This window comes from Uloborus diversus, chromosome 10 (genome assembly GCF_026930045.1).
Source record: "Uloborus diversus isolate 005 chromosome 10, Udiv.v.3.1, whole genome shotgun sequence".
Classification (NCBI taxonomy): domain Eukaryota; kingdom Metazoa; phylum Arthropoda; class Arachnida; order Araneae; family Uloboridae; genus Uloborus; species Uloborus diversus.
The window spans coordinates 56567153-56585750 of record NC_072740.1 but is presented as its reverse complement, the minus strand read 5'-3'; the positions used below and the strand labels follow the sequence as shown (position 1 = coordinate 56585750).

Below are 18598 nucleotides of genomic sequence, written 5' to 3'. Positions count from 1 at the left end.
GCCATGTGTGTTTGGCCCAAAAATAGAAAAAAAAAAATTTGGATTTTCGAAATTTCATGTTTATAAAACGTTGCCATTACAGCCCCACACGAACCAAAGAAATATTTATCAAAATTTAAAAATATGTAGGTGTCTAGCAGGAGATGTAAAAAAAAATTATAATTTTCTTCAAACAATTTTTTATTTATCTTTTAAAAAAACTACACACATACATTTAAATAAACTATCAAGTTCATAAATTACTATAAAACACATTTTCAACTCAACATTTTCAAATCAACATTTGCAAATTAATAGTAAACAAATAAGGCATTTAAAGTGAAGAAATTAAGTTAAACTGGAAATTAATAGTTTGAGTACTAGGTGAAAAACTTAAATATTGCATGAGAGCAAAAATTTCTACTTAACGCTGATTACCAATTTTACTGTTTATATTTTTCAGCTCATAAATGTAAGGTAAATTTTAAGAAGTTATTTAAAAATATGCAGAAAAAAAATCATTTTTTTGTTGAAAATAACAAATTTTAGGCTTCTTGCTGGACACCTAAATAATTTTAAATTTGGAAAAATATTTTTTTGGTATATGTGGGGCTATAGGTGCAATGCTTTATCAACATGAAATTTCAAACTTACGAAAAAAAAAAAGATTTGGCTTAGCACACAGGGCTGTTTTACACTTTCAAGCTGAAGTCAGAATGAGTTGCCCTAGTTCAAATTACATGAAACTGTTTTTTACGATTGTTTCAGCCTAAAAGGAAAAATATAAGAAGGTTAGCAACTTGCAAAATCGACTTTCGTTTTTTTTTTTTGAGAGCACCATAATATACACGCACGCCTCAAATACATGATACATCATCAGATCGAGATCAACTCTCTGTCAGAACTGGAGCTTTCAAATGATTTCTCCTAAGCTTGTAACATAAAGTCTTCGCTATAAAGATTCGCTATGAAATTATTGTTGCAGCTATGTCTAACACAGTTTATGCATATAGCTGATCACTTCAGTCCAGTTTCAGACGTTTCAAACATTCACGATGTCAAATGAATCCCTCAGAGCAAGCACAGGATATGAGGCACAGAAAGTCTTCTTGAGCAGAAGGCTTTAGCTGTTGTAGTAGGACACAGATGATTTCTTTGGTGATTTTTCTTTCTTCATATCCATCAAAAATGACATATTTACAAGTGACAACTACACTGCATTGCTGACATATTTCTTTGAAGCTTGCAGATTGTTGCCAAAAAAAATGATGGAGAAGATATTTTCCATAACGTATATGACACCAGCTGTTTGTTTTGGGATGGTGGATCTTCTGCTTCAGGTAATAACACTTTAATGATACAGGATTTCTTTTCCTTCAGAATACCGATGGAGGATAAGCGCATGACTTGTATTGGAAGTTTTAAGCAATTTGTAGTTCCATCTTACTGTACATACCATTCAATCTAAAAGATGGTTTTGGTTTACACACATCTTTACAGTTAGTAACTGATGTCATAACAGAAGCTAGTGACTAAACTGCATACTTCCTTTACAAACAAAAGAGACTAAATTTTTTGCCTTCAATATCCTTTTATGCTACTACCCCATTGTTAAGGGCTTCATCACAACTCACCTTATTATCAGCGACCAGCCAGTATCAGCACTATCAGCTTGAGTCAATACCCATAGAAATGAAAGAATGTTCTAGTGGCGTTAGAAACAGATTGAGATCTCCAAACTGGGAGACAAAGAGCTGTAAATAGTTAGCATTCTACTGTTGTATTGCACACTGCTCTCATCAAGACTTGTTCTACTGTCGGTCACTGCAGGTTCCCGACTAAAATTTGTCATTGCTTTGGATCGTTGGGCAGCCTGATTCAACACTTTAATTTTTTTTATCGCATAATGTACTCAAAAGATTCAGAGAGTTTTGCAAATATATGTGCACATATTTAGTATAATTAACATAAATGGCTGCATAAAAAAAACAGCTTGGTGTTTGCAAATGAGAATCCCCACTGACTTAGAGGGTGCAGAATTGCAGCATTTCCAGTCTCACTATTGGCGATTTCAGTTTATCTCCCCTTAGTGTGATGGGAAAAGACTGTGGAAAAATTAAAGTGAATTAATTAAGAAGGAGGAAGGAAACTTCAGTCAATTTGGATGTTTTTTTTTGGGGGGGGAGGGGGGCTTCACAGGGATTTATTTTTTGATATCATTCCAGCGCCCTAAACAGTTAAACAACTCCAGTCACAACTAAATTGGTTTCTGAGCTTGCTTAGATCATTTTCAGATGAGCCTTCTGTCATAACTTTTTCATTGTGTTGCATTTTGTTATTTCGGGAAAGCTTAAAATCAGTGAAATTTGTCTATGAATTTCAGTGCAATCATTGATTTTAGAATGCAAATTACAGGGTCTCCCTCTCCCAAAGTGATAGCGCACCCCTCAAGTGTTAGAGTAAACTTCCAGAATAAAAGTCTCAAAAAGAGAGAAATACCTCTGCAAAAAATTTCCTTAAAAATTCCACTGATACAATCTGTGCCATGCCACCTAGTTATTTAGCATTTTTGTTTATAAGGGTTTATTATTTTAAAATGAAAGAGTGGTTCCTGCAATTTTTGAGTAATTTTATCAAGTAATAGACATTTAAAAAAAAAAGGTTTTTTTTTTTTTTTTTTTTTTGTCTTTTTCTTTTTCCCCTCAAACTCTATGCACAAAATGCTGGGATTTTTTACCCCTTCTTGTTACAGGTTTTTTTTTTATGTTTGGGTTTTTTGCTTTTTTTCGCTGAGTTTTACTGTACTGCTAAAGATGAGTCCCCATTTGCATTTTGGGTATTTTTCATTCCTTTCTGTGAACTGAAAATAACAAATATTTCTTTGTTGTAAACTTGACTTAGAGTCAATAGAGATCTTTCTGAAAACTTAAAGATTTACAAAGAATAAAAATCTGCAAAAAAAATTATACCTATCACCTCAATGTGCTTTTTATACCTACAAAGGAATAAATTTAAAAATGGTCAGTGGAGTTCAACTGTTTCTGTATTAATTTTTGAATGCCGAGGTTTAGACACCTTTATTACTTGATGAAAAACAGAAATGACATCACCTCAGGGCTATAATAGTATGATATTAAACTATTATTATAAGACTTAGATGCCTTACTGTTGAATTAAGTCAATGATATGCCCATTAGTATTGATAAGAATAAAAAATGTATCTTTCATAATACTGTATAGATAAACTAAAATTCAATACTATTTCGTAAAGCATTGGTCAGTAAGATAGTATTTTTATTGTATGCACCAATTTTGGCATAGTGCACTAATTTTGTCATTGTGAACACATGCATGTATGCATGTGTGTGTGTATATATAGAGAGACTAAAGAACAAATACAGTTTAAGAAGCAGAAGATTGAAACCTTAGAACAAACAGCAAAAATTGAACATTTAATTTATAACATTAAATCCTTAAGAACACTGTGTTATGATAATAAAAATTCAAGGATTTTTAGAATAAATGAATTTCCATGAAATTTAGAAGAAACTTAATTTTTATGACTTTTTACCTGCCATTGATTTTTAGAAACCATATAAATTTATTTCAGAGCAATTATTTAAGCAAAATCTATATTACTGATGGTAAAAGATAAGTCTGAAGTACAGAATGCTATTAAGCACACAACAGTTCACAAACTGATTGTGAAACACAACATTTCACAATTAAGATTGTGAACAAAAGGAGTATAATCAATTGATTTACAGACATAGAAGAAAAAACTTACACTTTCTACTTGAGAATTAGGATCTTTATCTTTTGTGGTTTCTTTCTCCTCTTGAGCATCCTACAAAAGAATGATAGCACATTTATAAAATTTCAATGCTCAGAATTTAACTTTTTTTTAAATATTCAAATAATTTTTAAACCAATATTCAAGAGTTACAAAGGCAGCCAGAATTCACTTTGGGGGGGAGGGGGGTCAAAACAACCTTAATACATTTTTTTTAAAAATTACATTAGGAATGCCAATATATGATAAAACCAAGGGTTTTGGGGGGTTGATCCTTAATCCCTCCCATGCTGCATTCATGATACGAGTTAAAATCGAATGATCATCAATGAAAGAAAATGCTTTCATAAATTCAAAATACAGTGAATTATTTTTCTGTTGTAGATGAATTGTGCTTCTAAAACTTTGCTAAAGCATGCTTTATAAATGTTATGCTCATTAAAGTAGCAATTCCAGAGAAATCTTTAAGAGTGCTTTTCACTACTGTTTGTTATGCACACTGAATAAAATTCACTATTTTACATGTGAGATATTTCATTCAGAGAGTGGAAAAATTATTAAAATGTAATGATGTATGAAATTTCAGTATTAATTGTGCAACATGTTATCAAAAATGTCTGCCCCCACCCCACATAAGGTAAGAAATACAGTCAACTCTCGATAACTTGAAGTTCCAAGGGACTGACTGAAACCTTCGAGTAACTGCTAGTTAGAGTTATTGGAACTTCTTTTTCTAGCTATCTCAAGAGTAATGTTTTATATATTTTTTTCGGGAATAGTGCATAATAGATAGACACCTATTGTTTGGATAAAATTAAAAATTAATTATTAGTATTTTCACAGAGAATACATTTTATTGAGATACTATGATTTTTTTTTGTGGCTGCATATATTTTTTTTTATCGCATCTTAAAGCGTCATTAAGTTTGAAACACAATCGGACTCATCCATGTTTTTGGAATTTTCAGGTACTGCAGAAAAATACTTGCAAAATCTGATACTTGCTGATAAATTGGAGGTGGCAAAGATTGCTCATCATTATCTTCATTAAGCTGCACAAGCAGACTCTCTACAAACAATTTCCATAATAGCTTTGTAGAACAAATATTCACACGTAGTTACATTTTCGGTCAGCTACAGCAAAAGGTAGCCTTATTGGCAACATTTCATGCAACCTTGCAACGCTGTGCGCATTAAGGAGCACTATTGTAAATTAAAAATGTCCTCAAAGGAACTGATAAGCAAAGCAAGGTGTTAAACGGAAAAAAACTTTTCTTATTTTGACATAAAATGAAAATTAAACTTTCGTAAAAACTTAGACTTAAAGGGAGTACATTTGAGACATTGAGATAACTTTGTATTGAAAGCTCGAAATTATTTTGGGACCAATGATTAAACCTTCGAGATAAAAGGATATTCGAGTTATAAGGCTTCGAGTTATCGAGGGTTGACTGTATCTACTGATTTTCAAAAACAGCGAATAAAATGGAATTGAAATTTATTTCCACAACAAAGGTTTTAAAATGTTTAAAAGAGGTAAATTCCAAATAATTAGTCCTTTCAATTAGTTATCAGTAAACATATGGTTTAGTAAATGGTATTGTTATTGAAGAAATTCTTACATTATTTAGTTCATGCAAATTTATTTTTTAAATATTCATTAGGTCTACTCCATTGCATCTTACTTCCTCCAAAACCATATTTTAAAGTTAAAAAAAAAGAAGAGTAAATAGGGTAAATGATTAGCTATGGGAATGGTTAGGAGTTTTTTTTTTTTTTTTTTTTTGTTATTTGGATTGTTGTTGAACTCTGATGTTGCAGTTCATGTTCACAGAAAAAAACAAATAGACTAATGTTAAAAAAACCCTCAGAAATTGCACTTTTGTGTCTGAAATTTCGACTAATTTTTAACTATGATTTATATATATATTTGACATAAATTGAAATACACTGGTTTGACCAGTTATGGTCATACTAGCTGAATTCAATTATTTTCAGGGAAAAACACAAAAGAGTAGTCAATAATATTAAAACACTTATTTTTCTTACAATATTGCATGAATGGCTAGTTAAATGGACCCAACCAGTAATGGGCAAGTTTGTCTTGTACTGCCAATATCTAGTTTAGGGATGTCCATAAAGGATGTCCCACTTTTTTCAACATTTTTGATCCTTTCCTTCCTTTGTCAAAAGTATTACACTTCACCTTAATACACTTCACCATCAGGCTATTTTTTTATAAGCATATTCTTTTTAGATAATGCGTTATGCCACACTTCTTGTTACCCTCTCAACTACTCCAAGTGCAACATCACTCGTGGACACCCCATTTTTGTAATCAATATTCTAGGAACACCAGCAGTGGATTCCCAAAATAGCAACTTTCAAGAAATCACCCACCACATTTTTGTCAAACATAAGTTTTTATCTACAGTATGATTTATTATGTTTTTTTTCCTTTGGTTTTTCTTTATATATATATATATATATTAGGGTGGTCCTTATTTTTGAAGTTGTAGATATTTTACACGACGCCCCCTCAATTTGTTCCATTATACAAATAAATGATCCATGCAAAATTTTAAGTCAATCCATGAATATTAACACGTGCCCCTAGGGCCCCCTTTTTTGAGTTTTGAAGAAAAAATTGCGGATTTTCTCATTTTTATGTAAAAGTATTCCTAGGTTTCATATTTAAAGTAAGTTTGAACCTTCTATAGATGTTGCTACTTCCAGACCAACCATTCATTCTGTAAAATTTTACATATTTCATAGGGTACATGTACACCAATGGCCTTGGGACAGGCATACCGCTGCTATTCGCGCTCGTCCGATGCTATAAATATTAGTGATGACAATTATATTTTAATTCAATGTTCTTTAGTTATATTCTTAAATATTTATGCATTCTTATAATTTAAATTTTGAAAAATCCTCGATTACCTTACCATAAAAATAAACTCTATTTTCCATATTTTAAATATAAATTTTAAAAAATTCCAGATCGGAATAATGTAAAAATCTATTCTTTAAATTGCCTTCTATGTCAGTACATAGTCCTTTATTATCATCAAATTCCTCTTGCAATTTACAAGATTTAGGAACCGAAATGGGTATTTATCCTAACCTGTTGAACCTTTTTTCTATATCTGGTCTACCACAACGCAAAAAAGCTTGACAACTATTGAGATCTGCTCGCATTTCATCAATGTTAGACAAATGCCATATTAGGGACAAAAATGCTGCTCATTTATTAACAGCCTATGTAGATACAGTAAATTTAAATCCAAATAATCTTATAATCAATCGTACATCCCTTAAGAGAGCAAGAGAAAATCTTCGAGAGGTAAAACTAGATTTCATGAATTTAAATTTAGATTTTTTAGTTATCCCCAGATGTAACTGAAAAAAACGCCGATAGGCTTACCATGATAGCTTCCAATGTTGAACAGCTACTCAAAATTCCTGAGATATTTCTTCAGTTGTATATGTTATCTTTGATGATTGCTCTTTGTTGCTAACTGTTCAAGCTGTAGTGTTTTTATACAGCGGCTTACAATACCAGCCGTATAATTTGTGCATGTAATTTTTTAGAGCAAAAACTGAACGGTTATATATTGTATATGTATTGCTATCATCATGCACTTGAAATCGTACTGCAGAGTGTCTTTAAAGAAGTTCTTGCCTTTCTTAGTTCTAGACTCGATATTCCATTATTTAAGCGCTTCAAAATTCAAAAATTACACATACGACTTAAATTCTAAAAGAAGAATTTGATGACATATTATTGTTCATAGAAAGCGGAATTAAGAAATATTACAGAGAATTCTCATAACGTGTAATAATATTTCTTGGTGAAGGCCTCCCTCCTACAGGGATATGTTTTCGCCAACCTGGAGCTTATCTGTGAGCCAGATGGGTGGCAAAAGGAATTTATTGTTTGAATATTTATATATTTAGGAAACAACTTAAATTGACCTTACATGAAGAGATTTCCGGTAAATTCTGTTTTACAGTTAAATATTGTATGAAGATATAGTTTTTCGCAGCAACCCATTCTAGGCCTTTTAAATTAATATAAAGTCTAGTGTCTAAAAAACCTGCAGCGTACAAAATGATGACAAACATGCAGCAGAAGCAGTGATTGAAAAATTCATAAATCACTTATGGTACTTAGGGGATGAACTAGTAGCTTTGTCCGTATTGGATGAAGGAATTGATTTTGAAGATAGGAAAAGACTATGTCAAAAAAATGCTTGCTGTATAGGAAGACGTGTCTGATGACTGTATAAAAAATTTCAAATAACAGTAGATGATTTTGAATACTTTCTTAGTAAAGATCTTCCTCTTTATCGAATCAATTACAAATCAATAAAACTGTTAAATAAGTTACAAGCACCAAAAGATGCTTTCCTATTTGATCCTGATTCATGGCAAAATGAAGAAAGCTATTTAAAGGGAAGAGATATCGTTGAAAGTTGTGAATGATACAACTGAAAGAGGAGCACAATTAATCGAAGAATTTCACAATCAATTTACCAAATATGAGTCACAAAAGCAATTTAGTATTTTACAGGCACTCCAAGACTATTGGAAAAAAATGCACACGATTGAGATACATTGAGAAAAGCGTACGATTAAGGTAAAGTTTCTAAAGCAAAATTTCATTCCTATTCAATGTAAAATCTTTAGACGATATGAAGTAATTAAAAAGATTAATTTTAGCGCTACCTCACTGTAAAAATATTTTGCAAACATAGGAGAAACGATTTACGGGGTCTGAAGTAAAAACTCGAAGATTTGTGGGAAAATTATCAAAAGTGTTAAAGTTCAACGTCCTAGGGGCACGTGTTATTATTGACCGATCGAGTTCAAATTTTGCACTGATTACTTTTTATTATAGTGTCACAAAACTAGGGGGCGTCACTTGTTGAATTCCGAAAAAAAAAATTTCTCATATAAATAAGGACCACCCTAATATATATATATATATATATATATATATATATATATATATATATATATATATATATATATATATATATCAGTTTGTAATTTCATTGATAAGAACTCATTATTCAGCTTTGTTTTTAAAAAATAAAGTACACACATGTATTTTTTAACATTAATCAAGATATTTAAGATCTTTTCAAGCTAATGTGCCCAGAAATAGTCAATTGAAAGTAAGTATTTTAGTTACAAGCACATATGACAATAATTAATGTTTTGGCTATTCTTACTGAAGATAATTTTATTTGATGATAAAATACAAGCTAAATTTAACAAACGATGAATACAAAATGCAGCAATAGGAATAGTTCTATTTATTTCATTTATTTGTTTATTTTTGTTGATATTGTTCAGACAAACCTTTCAAAAGCAATTTATCAGTTAACCATTTTTTAATTTTAATGTTGCTTGAAATGGTAAGTCAAGATACTTAAAATTTGATTATATTGTAAACAAAATAAGTGTTTTAATATTGTTGAATACCTTTTTGTGTACATCCAGAAAATAATTGCATTCAGCTAGAATGACCATTACTAGTTTTTAGTCTGCCCATAACTACGCAAGAATGACCATAACTGGTAAAACCAGAATACTCCAATTTATGTCAAAAAAAATATATAAATCATAGTTAAACATTAACAAAAAATTCCAGACATAGAAGTACAATTTCTAAGTTCTAACACCGTGAGTTTTCCCCATGAACTAGAGCTGCAAAATCACAGTTCAACAACAATTCAATTTAGAAAAATCCAAAACCATGTCCATAACTATTCATTTGTTCTAATCAAATTTAAAGTATCTTGACTTACCAATTTCATGCAACATTAAAATTAAAAAATGGATAACTCATTAATCGCTTTTTAAAAGATTTGTCTGAACAGCAACAAAAATTAATAAACGTAAAATAAACAGATTCTATTGCAAGTTTTTATTTGTTTTTTGCAAAAATTTAGCTTAGGTTTTATCATCAATCATAAATAATAGTTTTGGGTAAGAATGACAAAAAATTAACTGTGTTCATATGTGCCCATAGCTAATAGACTTACTTTTAATTAACTAGTATGGGATCATTAGCTTGAAAGGATCATAAATACCTTAATTTATGGCAAAAGTATATGTAAATGATAGAAGAAAAGCAAAAGAATGAGTATGCAGCAATAAAACTGCACTGTGATAAGAAACAGCAATGTCAGGTCCTTAAGAAAGAAACCCTTCAAAAACATAAAAATGTACAGAAAATTCATTATTGGTGACTGAGAAACATTAACATTATATATCACACTATAGATAAAAACTTAAATTTGGAAAAAATGTGGTGGGACTGATCTTGAAAGATGCTATTTTGAGAATCCACTGATGGTATCCCTGGAATATCAATAACAAACTTGATATGACAACACAAGACAAACCTGCCCATTAGTGGTTGGATACTCAAAACAAGTGATTTACTTAAGTTTTCGACAAATCCTTTATTTAAAAAAAAAAAGACTTCAATAGGAAAAAAATGTGAAATTTGTTTTATGACAATGCGTATCATTACTACTTCAAATTCTATGAAAAATAATTCCCACAAAAAAGGCTATACAAAATGTGCTTTCATAAAATATAGAAGTATTTAACGCTTTTTATTTCTATAGTTGAAACAAACTGTTTGTGGTCATTATTCAGGGGCTATTCATGTAATAAAAGGTAACTAGCAAAAAATTCAGATGTGGTTTCATAAATATTACAATAAAGGAAGCTTGAAGAATTGGGGAAAAAAAACTTAATTGCAGAGATTAACAAACAAATTGCAGATAGAGTTGTGTGCAGAATCGCATGCAGTCAAAAAAAAAAAATTTTTTTTTATCAAGATGCAATAAATATTGAACAATAAAGCTTGACATTTTGTTTCATGCAACATCCAATATTTTGCAATCCTTATTGATTAAAATAATATTAAAAAGCTAAACCTCATTACTTTTACACTTTCAACTTAAAACTAAAATTTAAAAAAAGTATAAGCATATTTTATAGCTATTTGACTACGTTGAATAATTAAAAATTTCAAGAATTGTGTTTCTTTCATTAGGTTAAAAAATAAGAATGAAGCGATCAATTTGATTTAAAAAGGAGATCTTTAATGGATCAGAAGGTAAAAGAATACTTTTAGGGACTAAAGGACAATACCACAAGTCCCACATTAAGATTTTCTTAAAAACAATTTTCATAAGTAACTTTTTTTTAAAAATTACTACTGTCAATTTGAAAGTGAATAAAAGTTTTATTCTTTCACGTAAAATACATTTTTGAATTTGTTTTTTTTTTTTTTTTTAACAATCAGGCATGTGCGAAAAAATCAAGAGCTTTTACAATTAGTCTACATTTTCAAAATTAATTCAATAAAAATGCAAAATGATTTGATACAAAATGTTACTGATTTTATGATTGCCCCTTTAAAATTAAATGACTGAAAAGTGCTTCAATATACTTTAACTAGTGAAACACTTGCTGTTATAAGCTAAGCTCAACACACATTCAAAAAAAAAAAAAAAAAAAACTCACATTCAAAGAACGAATACAAATATTAAATTTAAAAAACTCTATACAGTTTCACAATTATTTGAAGGACAAAATGCAGTAACATAAGGTAGGAGAAGTTGACTGTCTAGTATGTTATACAAAAATTGAGTTTGAAAAGTGTTGGTTACCCTAGTTCATAAATAATGTGAAACATAATTAAAAACCAACTAAGACAAATAATTAAAAAGAAAAATAAACATCTAATGTCCTCATTTAAATACAAAACATAAGCACTTATCTAATTATTTATAAGGGTCAGTCAAATGAAAACAAGACAGATAGAAAAACTAAAAGTAAAATGTATGTTATTTTTAAAGTAATTGCCATAGCTGATAGTATATGCATCCCACTGCAAGATACATCATGCAATGCTTTCATGGAGAAATGCTTATGGTTGACTATGGAACCAAGAATGTACACAAGTGTGCTGCTCTATGTTCAAATCAAAATTGACTGCCTTAAATATCTTTCTTCAGAGCTTTTAAAACATGGAAATCACTTGGAGAGCTCTGGACTGTTTGAATGACAGCAGTAAAAGAAAAGGTAAGGATGTTGAGTCTCTTAGGGCTGATTGACATCTTTCAGTAACACCAGACTTCCTTGAAATTGTGTACAGGGACACCCCAAACTAAAACTGCAGGGAGGAAGGGGGGATTTTACATTTATCAAATGAAATTCCATATTTCACCTTATGTTGAGCATGCACACATGCTGTACATACATTACTTCAAATGAGAATGAAAATCAATAAAAAAAAATTAAAGAAGCATAAAAAAATCAAATTACAATGTTGTAATATCTCCAAATCTGCCAAATCGTTAGTCAACTTAGCTGAGCTAGAAAATTTTTGAGGTTGCAGTGATCTTCCACCAGGCCACCCCTGATTGGTTTACTCCACTCAAACACATGAGTGTATGTATTTGCCACACACCAGACCATGAATATCGGTTACTGACACATATTTCAGTCATAAAATGTTCTTCACCTTACTATCCTTCTTTCCTAACCTCCGTAGGGATGTTGGATGTACACACAACTCACTGACCTCAGTTTGAGAGTGTCAGACAAATAGCACAGTAATGAACAATTGCAGCTTATTCATAATTCTCAATGTACTGTTTAGCACTACTAACTTTTTTACCAGCTCCCGCACCATGATTGTTACAGTTTGTCTTGTTTTCATATGACTTCCTTGTACATGACAGTATTAAATAGGAATGCAATTTTTTTCTTTCTCTTGGGGATGGTTCTCCCACCTCCATGAAGAGAATTTAAAACGATGACGTATTGAATCTTACATCAATGTGCGTAACTGATAGTGGCCTTCAACAACCTTTCTTAATTCTTAAAAAAAAATATCAGCATGCTTGGTCAGACAGTAAATAAAATTATATGAAATACTTACATCACTATCAAGATAAACAACACCAGTAGATCGCCTCTTTGGCCGCCGTCTTCTTTGGATAGCTGCCTGAGTTCCTAAAGATGTCCTGCTTTCAGATGGACCTAAATTTTAAGAATAAAATGCATAAACTTAGTTGAAAATATTATAAAGATCAAATTAAACATTTCAAAACTGTTAGTCAGAACTGAATTTATTTTAACTTTCTCACGTTACAGCATTGTTCAAATTAAAAAAAAAAAAGGACATTCATAAGTTTTCTTATTTAGGTGTAAATAGATACTGTACTCATATTTTATTGATTTATGTCACTTTCAAATTAACTTTGCCATGGAGTTCAAAGCAGATACATTAAAAACACTACCAGTTATATATTTTATATTAATTTTTTGTAACAATTTCAAAAAATAAAATGAAACTTGTATGGAATTAAAGCAATTAACTACACAAACAATGCAAGCAACTTCATAAACTCATGAATGCACTGGTATAAAAAGCATAACCATGCAATATTTAATAAAGAACCAGAAGCATACAGTTCTGTAGTAATGTAAAATGTAAGGAAATTTTAATCATACATATGAGAAAACCTTAAGAGTTTACCAGCATTAGTCGAATGCCTATTGCAATTGGAAAAAAAAGGAATAGAGGTAGTTTAAAAGGTGCTCAGTAAAAATGCAATTTTCAATTGCAGCCTGGAAAGAAGAAACCAGCTGGATAACATTAAAGTGAGGAAGGTCTTAGATTATTATCCAATAAAAAGATTGTCTATTGAGAACACAGCTAGCACATGAATGTGATAAGTATATATAATGCACATCAATTTACAGTAGTCTGCCATCTTCCTAAAAGTGACTTATTTTCCAATCCACTCAAAAGGGGTACATAATATCTATGAATTTCTTAGCAAGATTTACAATGGCATAATGCATTTTGAGACGGAAGAGACAAACATTATGGCAAAAGTCTCTTCTGAGAAGAGTTATTTTAGAGTAACAAACAATTCTGAACACCAGCTGACAGAGAAAAAAATTAAGACCAGGTATTATTCCAACATCAAAGAGGCACTGTTTAGATAACCTGGATTTTGTAAGTGGGTTGGTGGCAATATGCTGAACAAGAGAAACAACTAACTTCAAACTTGTAGTGGAGTTCATTGGCAAATACTAGTGCTTACCAAGTGAATCCCTCTTATATGAGGCTGCATGAGGTGACATTAAATTGAACTTTCTTTATATAAATGATAAAATGAACTCTTTTAATAGATTGGCTGTGAATTTCTAACACATCAGCTCATGTGCTTCTCTGAATTAAAAACCTCTGCACATTTACGGTATGTTTTAGGAATAAACTTTCAGCAAGTTGATGTCCATTGGTAAACACAAAATAGCTGAAGGAATGTGAAACACAAAACTGGGATGTAAACTCCAAATGATTATTATATTTGTATTAAATATACAAAGTTAATATCTAGCAACCACTGCACTTCAAGAAGGTCATCTCCCTCAATGAGAAACACTATTTTCTGTTTTTCTTCCCAATCGTAAAAAAAAAAACTCTTAATAGCTTATTTCAGTTTGAGTTTTTACAATATCAGCACTTTGGTTATAAAATAAGGTCAACTTCTTGTCAATAAAAGGTTCTATTGGTGGTTGAGAAGCAAATTATCAATAGTCTAAACCATATGAAGCTTAATCACACATTGGATGTCATACAAATTTAAAAGAAATTAAACAAATATGCTATCATTCTCGTGATTCTGAAAAGGTAATAACAGTAAAAAAAAATAATAATAATTTGAATTCTTAAATTTTCAATTCAAATTATGTTTTTCGCAATCACGAATTGCGACAGGACCCTACTCATTGGTTACTACTCTACTCACTTGTTTCTAGACACGGCTCTTATCCCTCCAAGTCTACCATCCTGTTGAACGGAGACGTGTTTATAAGTTGTGTATGTGTAGGCTTTTGTGTGTGCGTAGACCTGTGTGTATGCACGTTGGCGTGTGTGTGTGTATGTGCGTGAGTGCGTATGTGTATGAGCGTGCGTGTGTCGAGGACATGGACGGCACCGACCAGGAGCGGCTACTGGAGGACGCAGCCGCGCCTGCAGGTGGCGGTGGTGGTTGAAAAAGGCACGGAACATCAAAGACGGTCAAATGAGAACAATAAGCAATCGTGATTGCTCAAAAAAACTCAATCCAAACAAAACTTGATCATCTAAAACTTTGATAAAAAAAAAAAAGCTTTTGAAACTAATACATGCAACTTTAAACTTCTACTAACAAAATCCTGAGGATCTAGAATCTCTAAAATAATAGGCTTCAAAATGTTGGGATAACTTTGTGAAACAAATTGCCATGTTTGGGCTATGCTTGCAGAAAATTTACTTGTACTGGAGGGCTAAAACTTCTGAAGCTTCTTTTTGTTGTTAACACATTCTGTAAATTTCGCATGTTTAAGCTTATCAGCTTTATGAGTAGCACACAAGTAAATGCTTGAAAAAAACTAGGTGGTGAAACTTTTAATTCAGATTTTAGGTTGTCAGAAGTTCTAAACAAAGATCATTCAAAAGCTCATATTTTGTTCTTCTATAAACAAATGGTTGTTTTCATTAATTTAGATTTGCAGGGCTTAGATATTAATTCTGTAAAAGATATTGTCAACCAAAGTGGCTACCAAATTCATCTGCATTAAAAATGATATGTTTTTAATGGGCTATCCTACCACAATCAATTATCCATTTTTATTATCATCAGTAGAAAGAACAAAGTTTTGCCTTTGAGAATATGATTTTTTCAGTGAGGTGTTTTTTACAGAAGGGTAAAAATTGCACTTGAAATACTGTGTTGCTTAAAAGAAAATCTTGGGTTACAATGTGTAAAAAATAGTAGCTGACAAGGAGGCTCGAACAAACTGAAACATAGGCTAAATGTTTGAAGTTCTTATACTGATAAGCTTTTTCACCAATGACCTATAAGTCATACATTATTTTCCTAACTGAACTTTTATCACAGACAAACTGCATGAAAAAAATCATGTCTTAAGTTATTAGCAATGGCAAATAATCAAACACTGCACTTTAACAGAGAATTATGAAGAAACAAAAAAATGATGCAAGAATGCTTGATTAATTTTTCAATAAAAGTCTTGGACTGCTTTAGATTAAAATAAATAATTTTAAACTTTTAAATTACAGTCAAATTCTGCTACAATGTGATTCAACTTACGCAAAATAGCAATAACGCGACTATTTCACCGGTAATGAATTTTAGAGCTAACGCAAATTCTTCACCCGCAACACGAAAATTTTTGGAACGAATATCACCTTTGTCATTGGCTACTAAATATTGATTTTCTGAATGGATTTGCATCCCTTTAGCATCCCTGACAGTGGAAGTTTTCGCACCATGCTAATCTACACAGTGCTTTGTTAGTGTATCAAATAAATCCACTCAGTATTTCTAATTTATTTTTTTCTAAAGTTCATGAAGATGGAAAGAAAAAGAGAAAGTTTCTGACAAATAAAGAAAAGTTGAGATTTTCTATGTGTTTGAAAAACTAAAATATGCATTGAAAGCAGCACAACAATAAGTATAAGTGAAACTTCCATAAGTACAATTTAAAATCAAGAAAAAAGATGTCCCTAAAAATTCAGAACTTAGTTTCAATGTTGAAACTCGCAGAGTAATGTCTAAGCAAAGTAAATATTATGAAAATGTAAGTTGCTCTAGTATTTTGGATTAAAGAGACCAGGAAGAGAGGTGTTACTATGAATGGAAACATTATAAAAGAAAAGGTGAAGCAACTGTATTTAAAAATAAGATAAGATTAACAATCTGATCATAGTGCATAAATCATCATCATCTTCATTTTTAATTCATAAATATTATTACTGTATCTACTGTACAGTACTATTATAGTGCAACCTTTTATTATTACTACATAATGTATGTTCCATACTTATTTATTTTATGTCTCTCCCTCCTATTAATCATTCCTTTTGTGCATCTTCACAGTATTTTATGTGCAATAAAGCAGATATTTTTCTTTTTAAATACAGTAAAAGTTCGTTTCTTTATGTAAGAAACTGTAGTGTAAAGGTGAGGAATGGTTTAAAGCAGTTTGATAGGTGTTTACAAGTGTCTAAAAGAATTTGGTATGTTTTTAAAAAATTTGCATACATACCTTTATCTACAACGCAAAATTTCAACTTACCTTGGAATGCATCCCTCGTGTAAGTCGGGATTCGACTGTATACAATTGAGTTGTCAGGAAACCAAGCGTTTGTAAATGACTGGATCTGGTATTATTTAGTACATTGTAAACCCGGGTTTGATTACCAGGTTGAACCTGGCTAATTCAGTCTTCAATGGGTGGATAACATGAATCCCAAGTGTGTTCGGGAAGTAAATACTGGGGTTCCCTGTTTGGCTGACATCTAACCGGAATATCTGCCGTGCAACCCTGTGCCTTCGGTCACAAAAACCGAGATGGAGCAGTAGGTATTGGTCCCCATGAGCTGTTGCACCATTGAGTCTAGTTTATTGCTATTAACTAGTTCTAAACAAAGAAGGGCACTATGAAATGAATGAAAGGGGGGCTCAACCGAACCAAGCACTGCGACCAGGTCTATTGTACTAGTCCCCAAACAGAAGTCTTAAAACAGACCAGAAACTGAAGCAAAACTCAGCAAACACCTAATAGGAATATCATGAAGACTATCAGAAAACACTTCACAATCACACAGGGTGTGAGTAATAGTTTCCTCCTTAAAGAGGTAACTCTGCAAATTGGATCATTACTGACACCCATTATAGCAAGGTGCCACTTTAAGGTGTAAAGAACAGTAAGACCAAAAGCCTTCCTAATATTATTTTTGCTAAGAAGCCTATTGCATTTTTGGCATGTGATCCTCAGAGAGAATCAGGTCTGTCCTCCTTAGAATGACAAGTTAAATGTGTTCAATGTCATCGCGAGATAACCTCTCCGACGGGAAGGTTTCTCTCACAACAGCCATCTTAAACATATGCGCAGCTTGAGCATAGGACTGTGGTTGACCTGCCCTTGCTCTTTAAGATCCAGCAGTTTGTGCAGGAGAAAGAGCTGAAACCTGCAATCGATGATGTTTGGTTTCTTCTACCTTCAAAGGAATGGCTGGCCCAGTGACTTTTGCCTCCCTTCTCCTGCCTGTTCCTGTTGCATTTTTGGGCATAAATGAGTACGTACCCCCTGCCCCCCCCCACTGCAGAGTCAGTGGGATCACAGACATGCACCCTCACCCCCTCTTGTTGGTGGGTTGCAGACCTGCACCCTCACTTCCTCCAGCAGCAAGGTTGCTGGTTCTCTCCATCAAGTCAGTATCCAGATTCATAGCAGCTGGGAACTGGGGAGCATAGGAGTGTAGTTGACCTATCCTTACTCTTAAAGATGCAGCAGTTTGTGCAGGGGAAGGAATTGAAACCTCCATCCGAAGATGTTTGGTTTCTCCTACCTTCTCCAGAAAAGCAGGCCCAGTGGCTTTCGCCTCCTGTAACAGCCTCCTCCTCTCCCGCCAGCACCTGCTGCATATTTGTGCAAATTGAGTACTCCCTACTGCAGAGTCAGTGGGTTGCAGACCCTCACACTCACCTCCTCCAGCAGCAAGGTTGCTGGTTTTCTAATTCAAGCCAGCCTCCAACTCCACAGGAGCTGAGAACTGTGAGGTGATAAAAGGTCAACACCTGCACAACCACCCTGTACGAGTGTAATGCTAAATACAACGAGGTTTCACCCAGTTCCTCAAGGGGACTGTTTAAGACATCATACAACTCAGATGCCATTCATCCATCAGCACGGTGCCTCACACCT

General features: G+C 32.3%; 1 protein-coding gene across 1 annotated transcript in view; it reads right to left on the bottom strand.

Moving 5' to 3' along the window:
• Positions 1 to 18598, bottom strand: part of LOC129231607 (protein phosphatase 1 regulatory subunit 12A-like) — a 209579-nt gene that overhangs the window by 77168 nt on the left and 113813 nt on the right. Inside the window, exons 16-17 of the mRNA XM_054865972.1 lie at positions 12750 to 12850; positions 3767 to 3826 (exon numbers count right to left, since the gene is read on the bottom strand). Coding sequence (XP_054721947.1) covers positions 3767 to 3826; positions 12750 to 12850 — 161 coding nt within the window. The remainder of the gene's footprint in view (positions 1 to 3766; positions 3827 to 12749; positions 12851 to 18598) is intronic.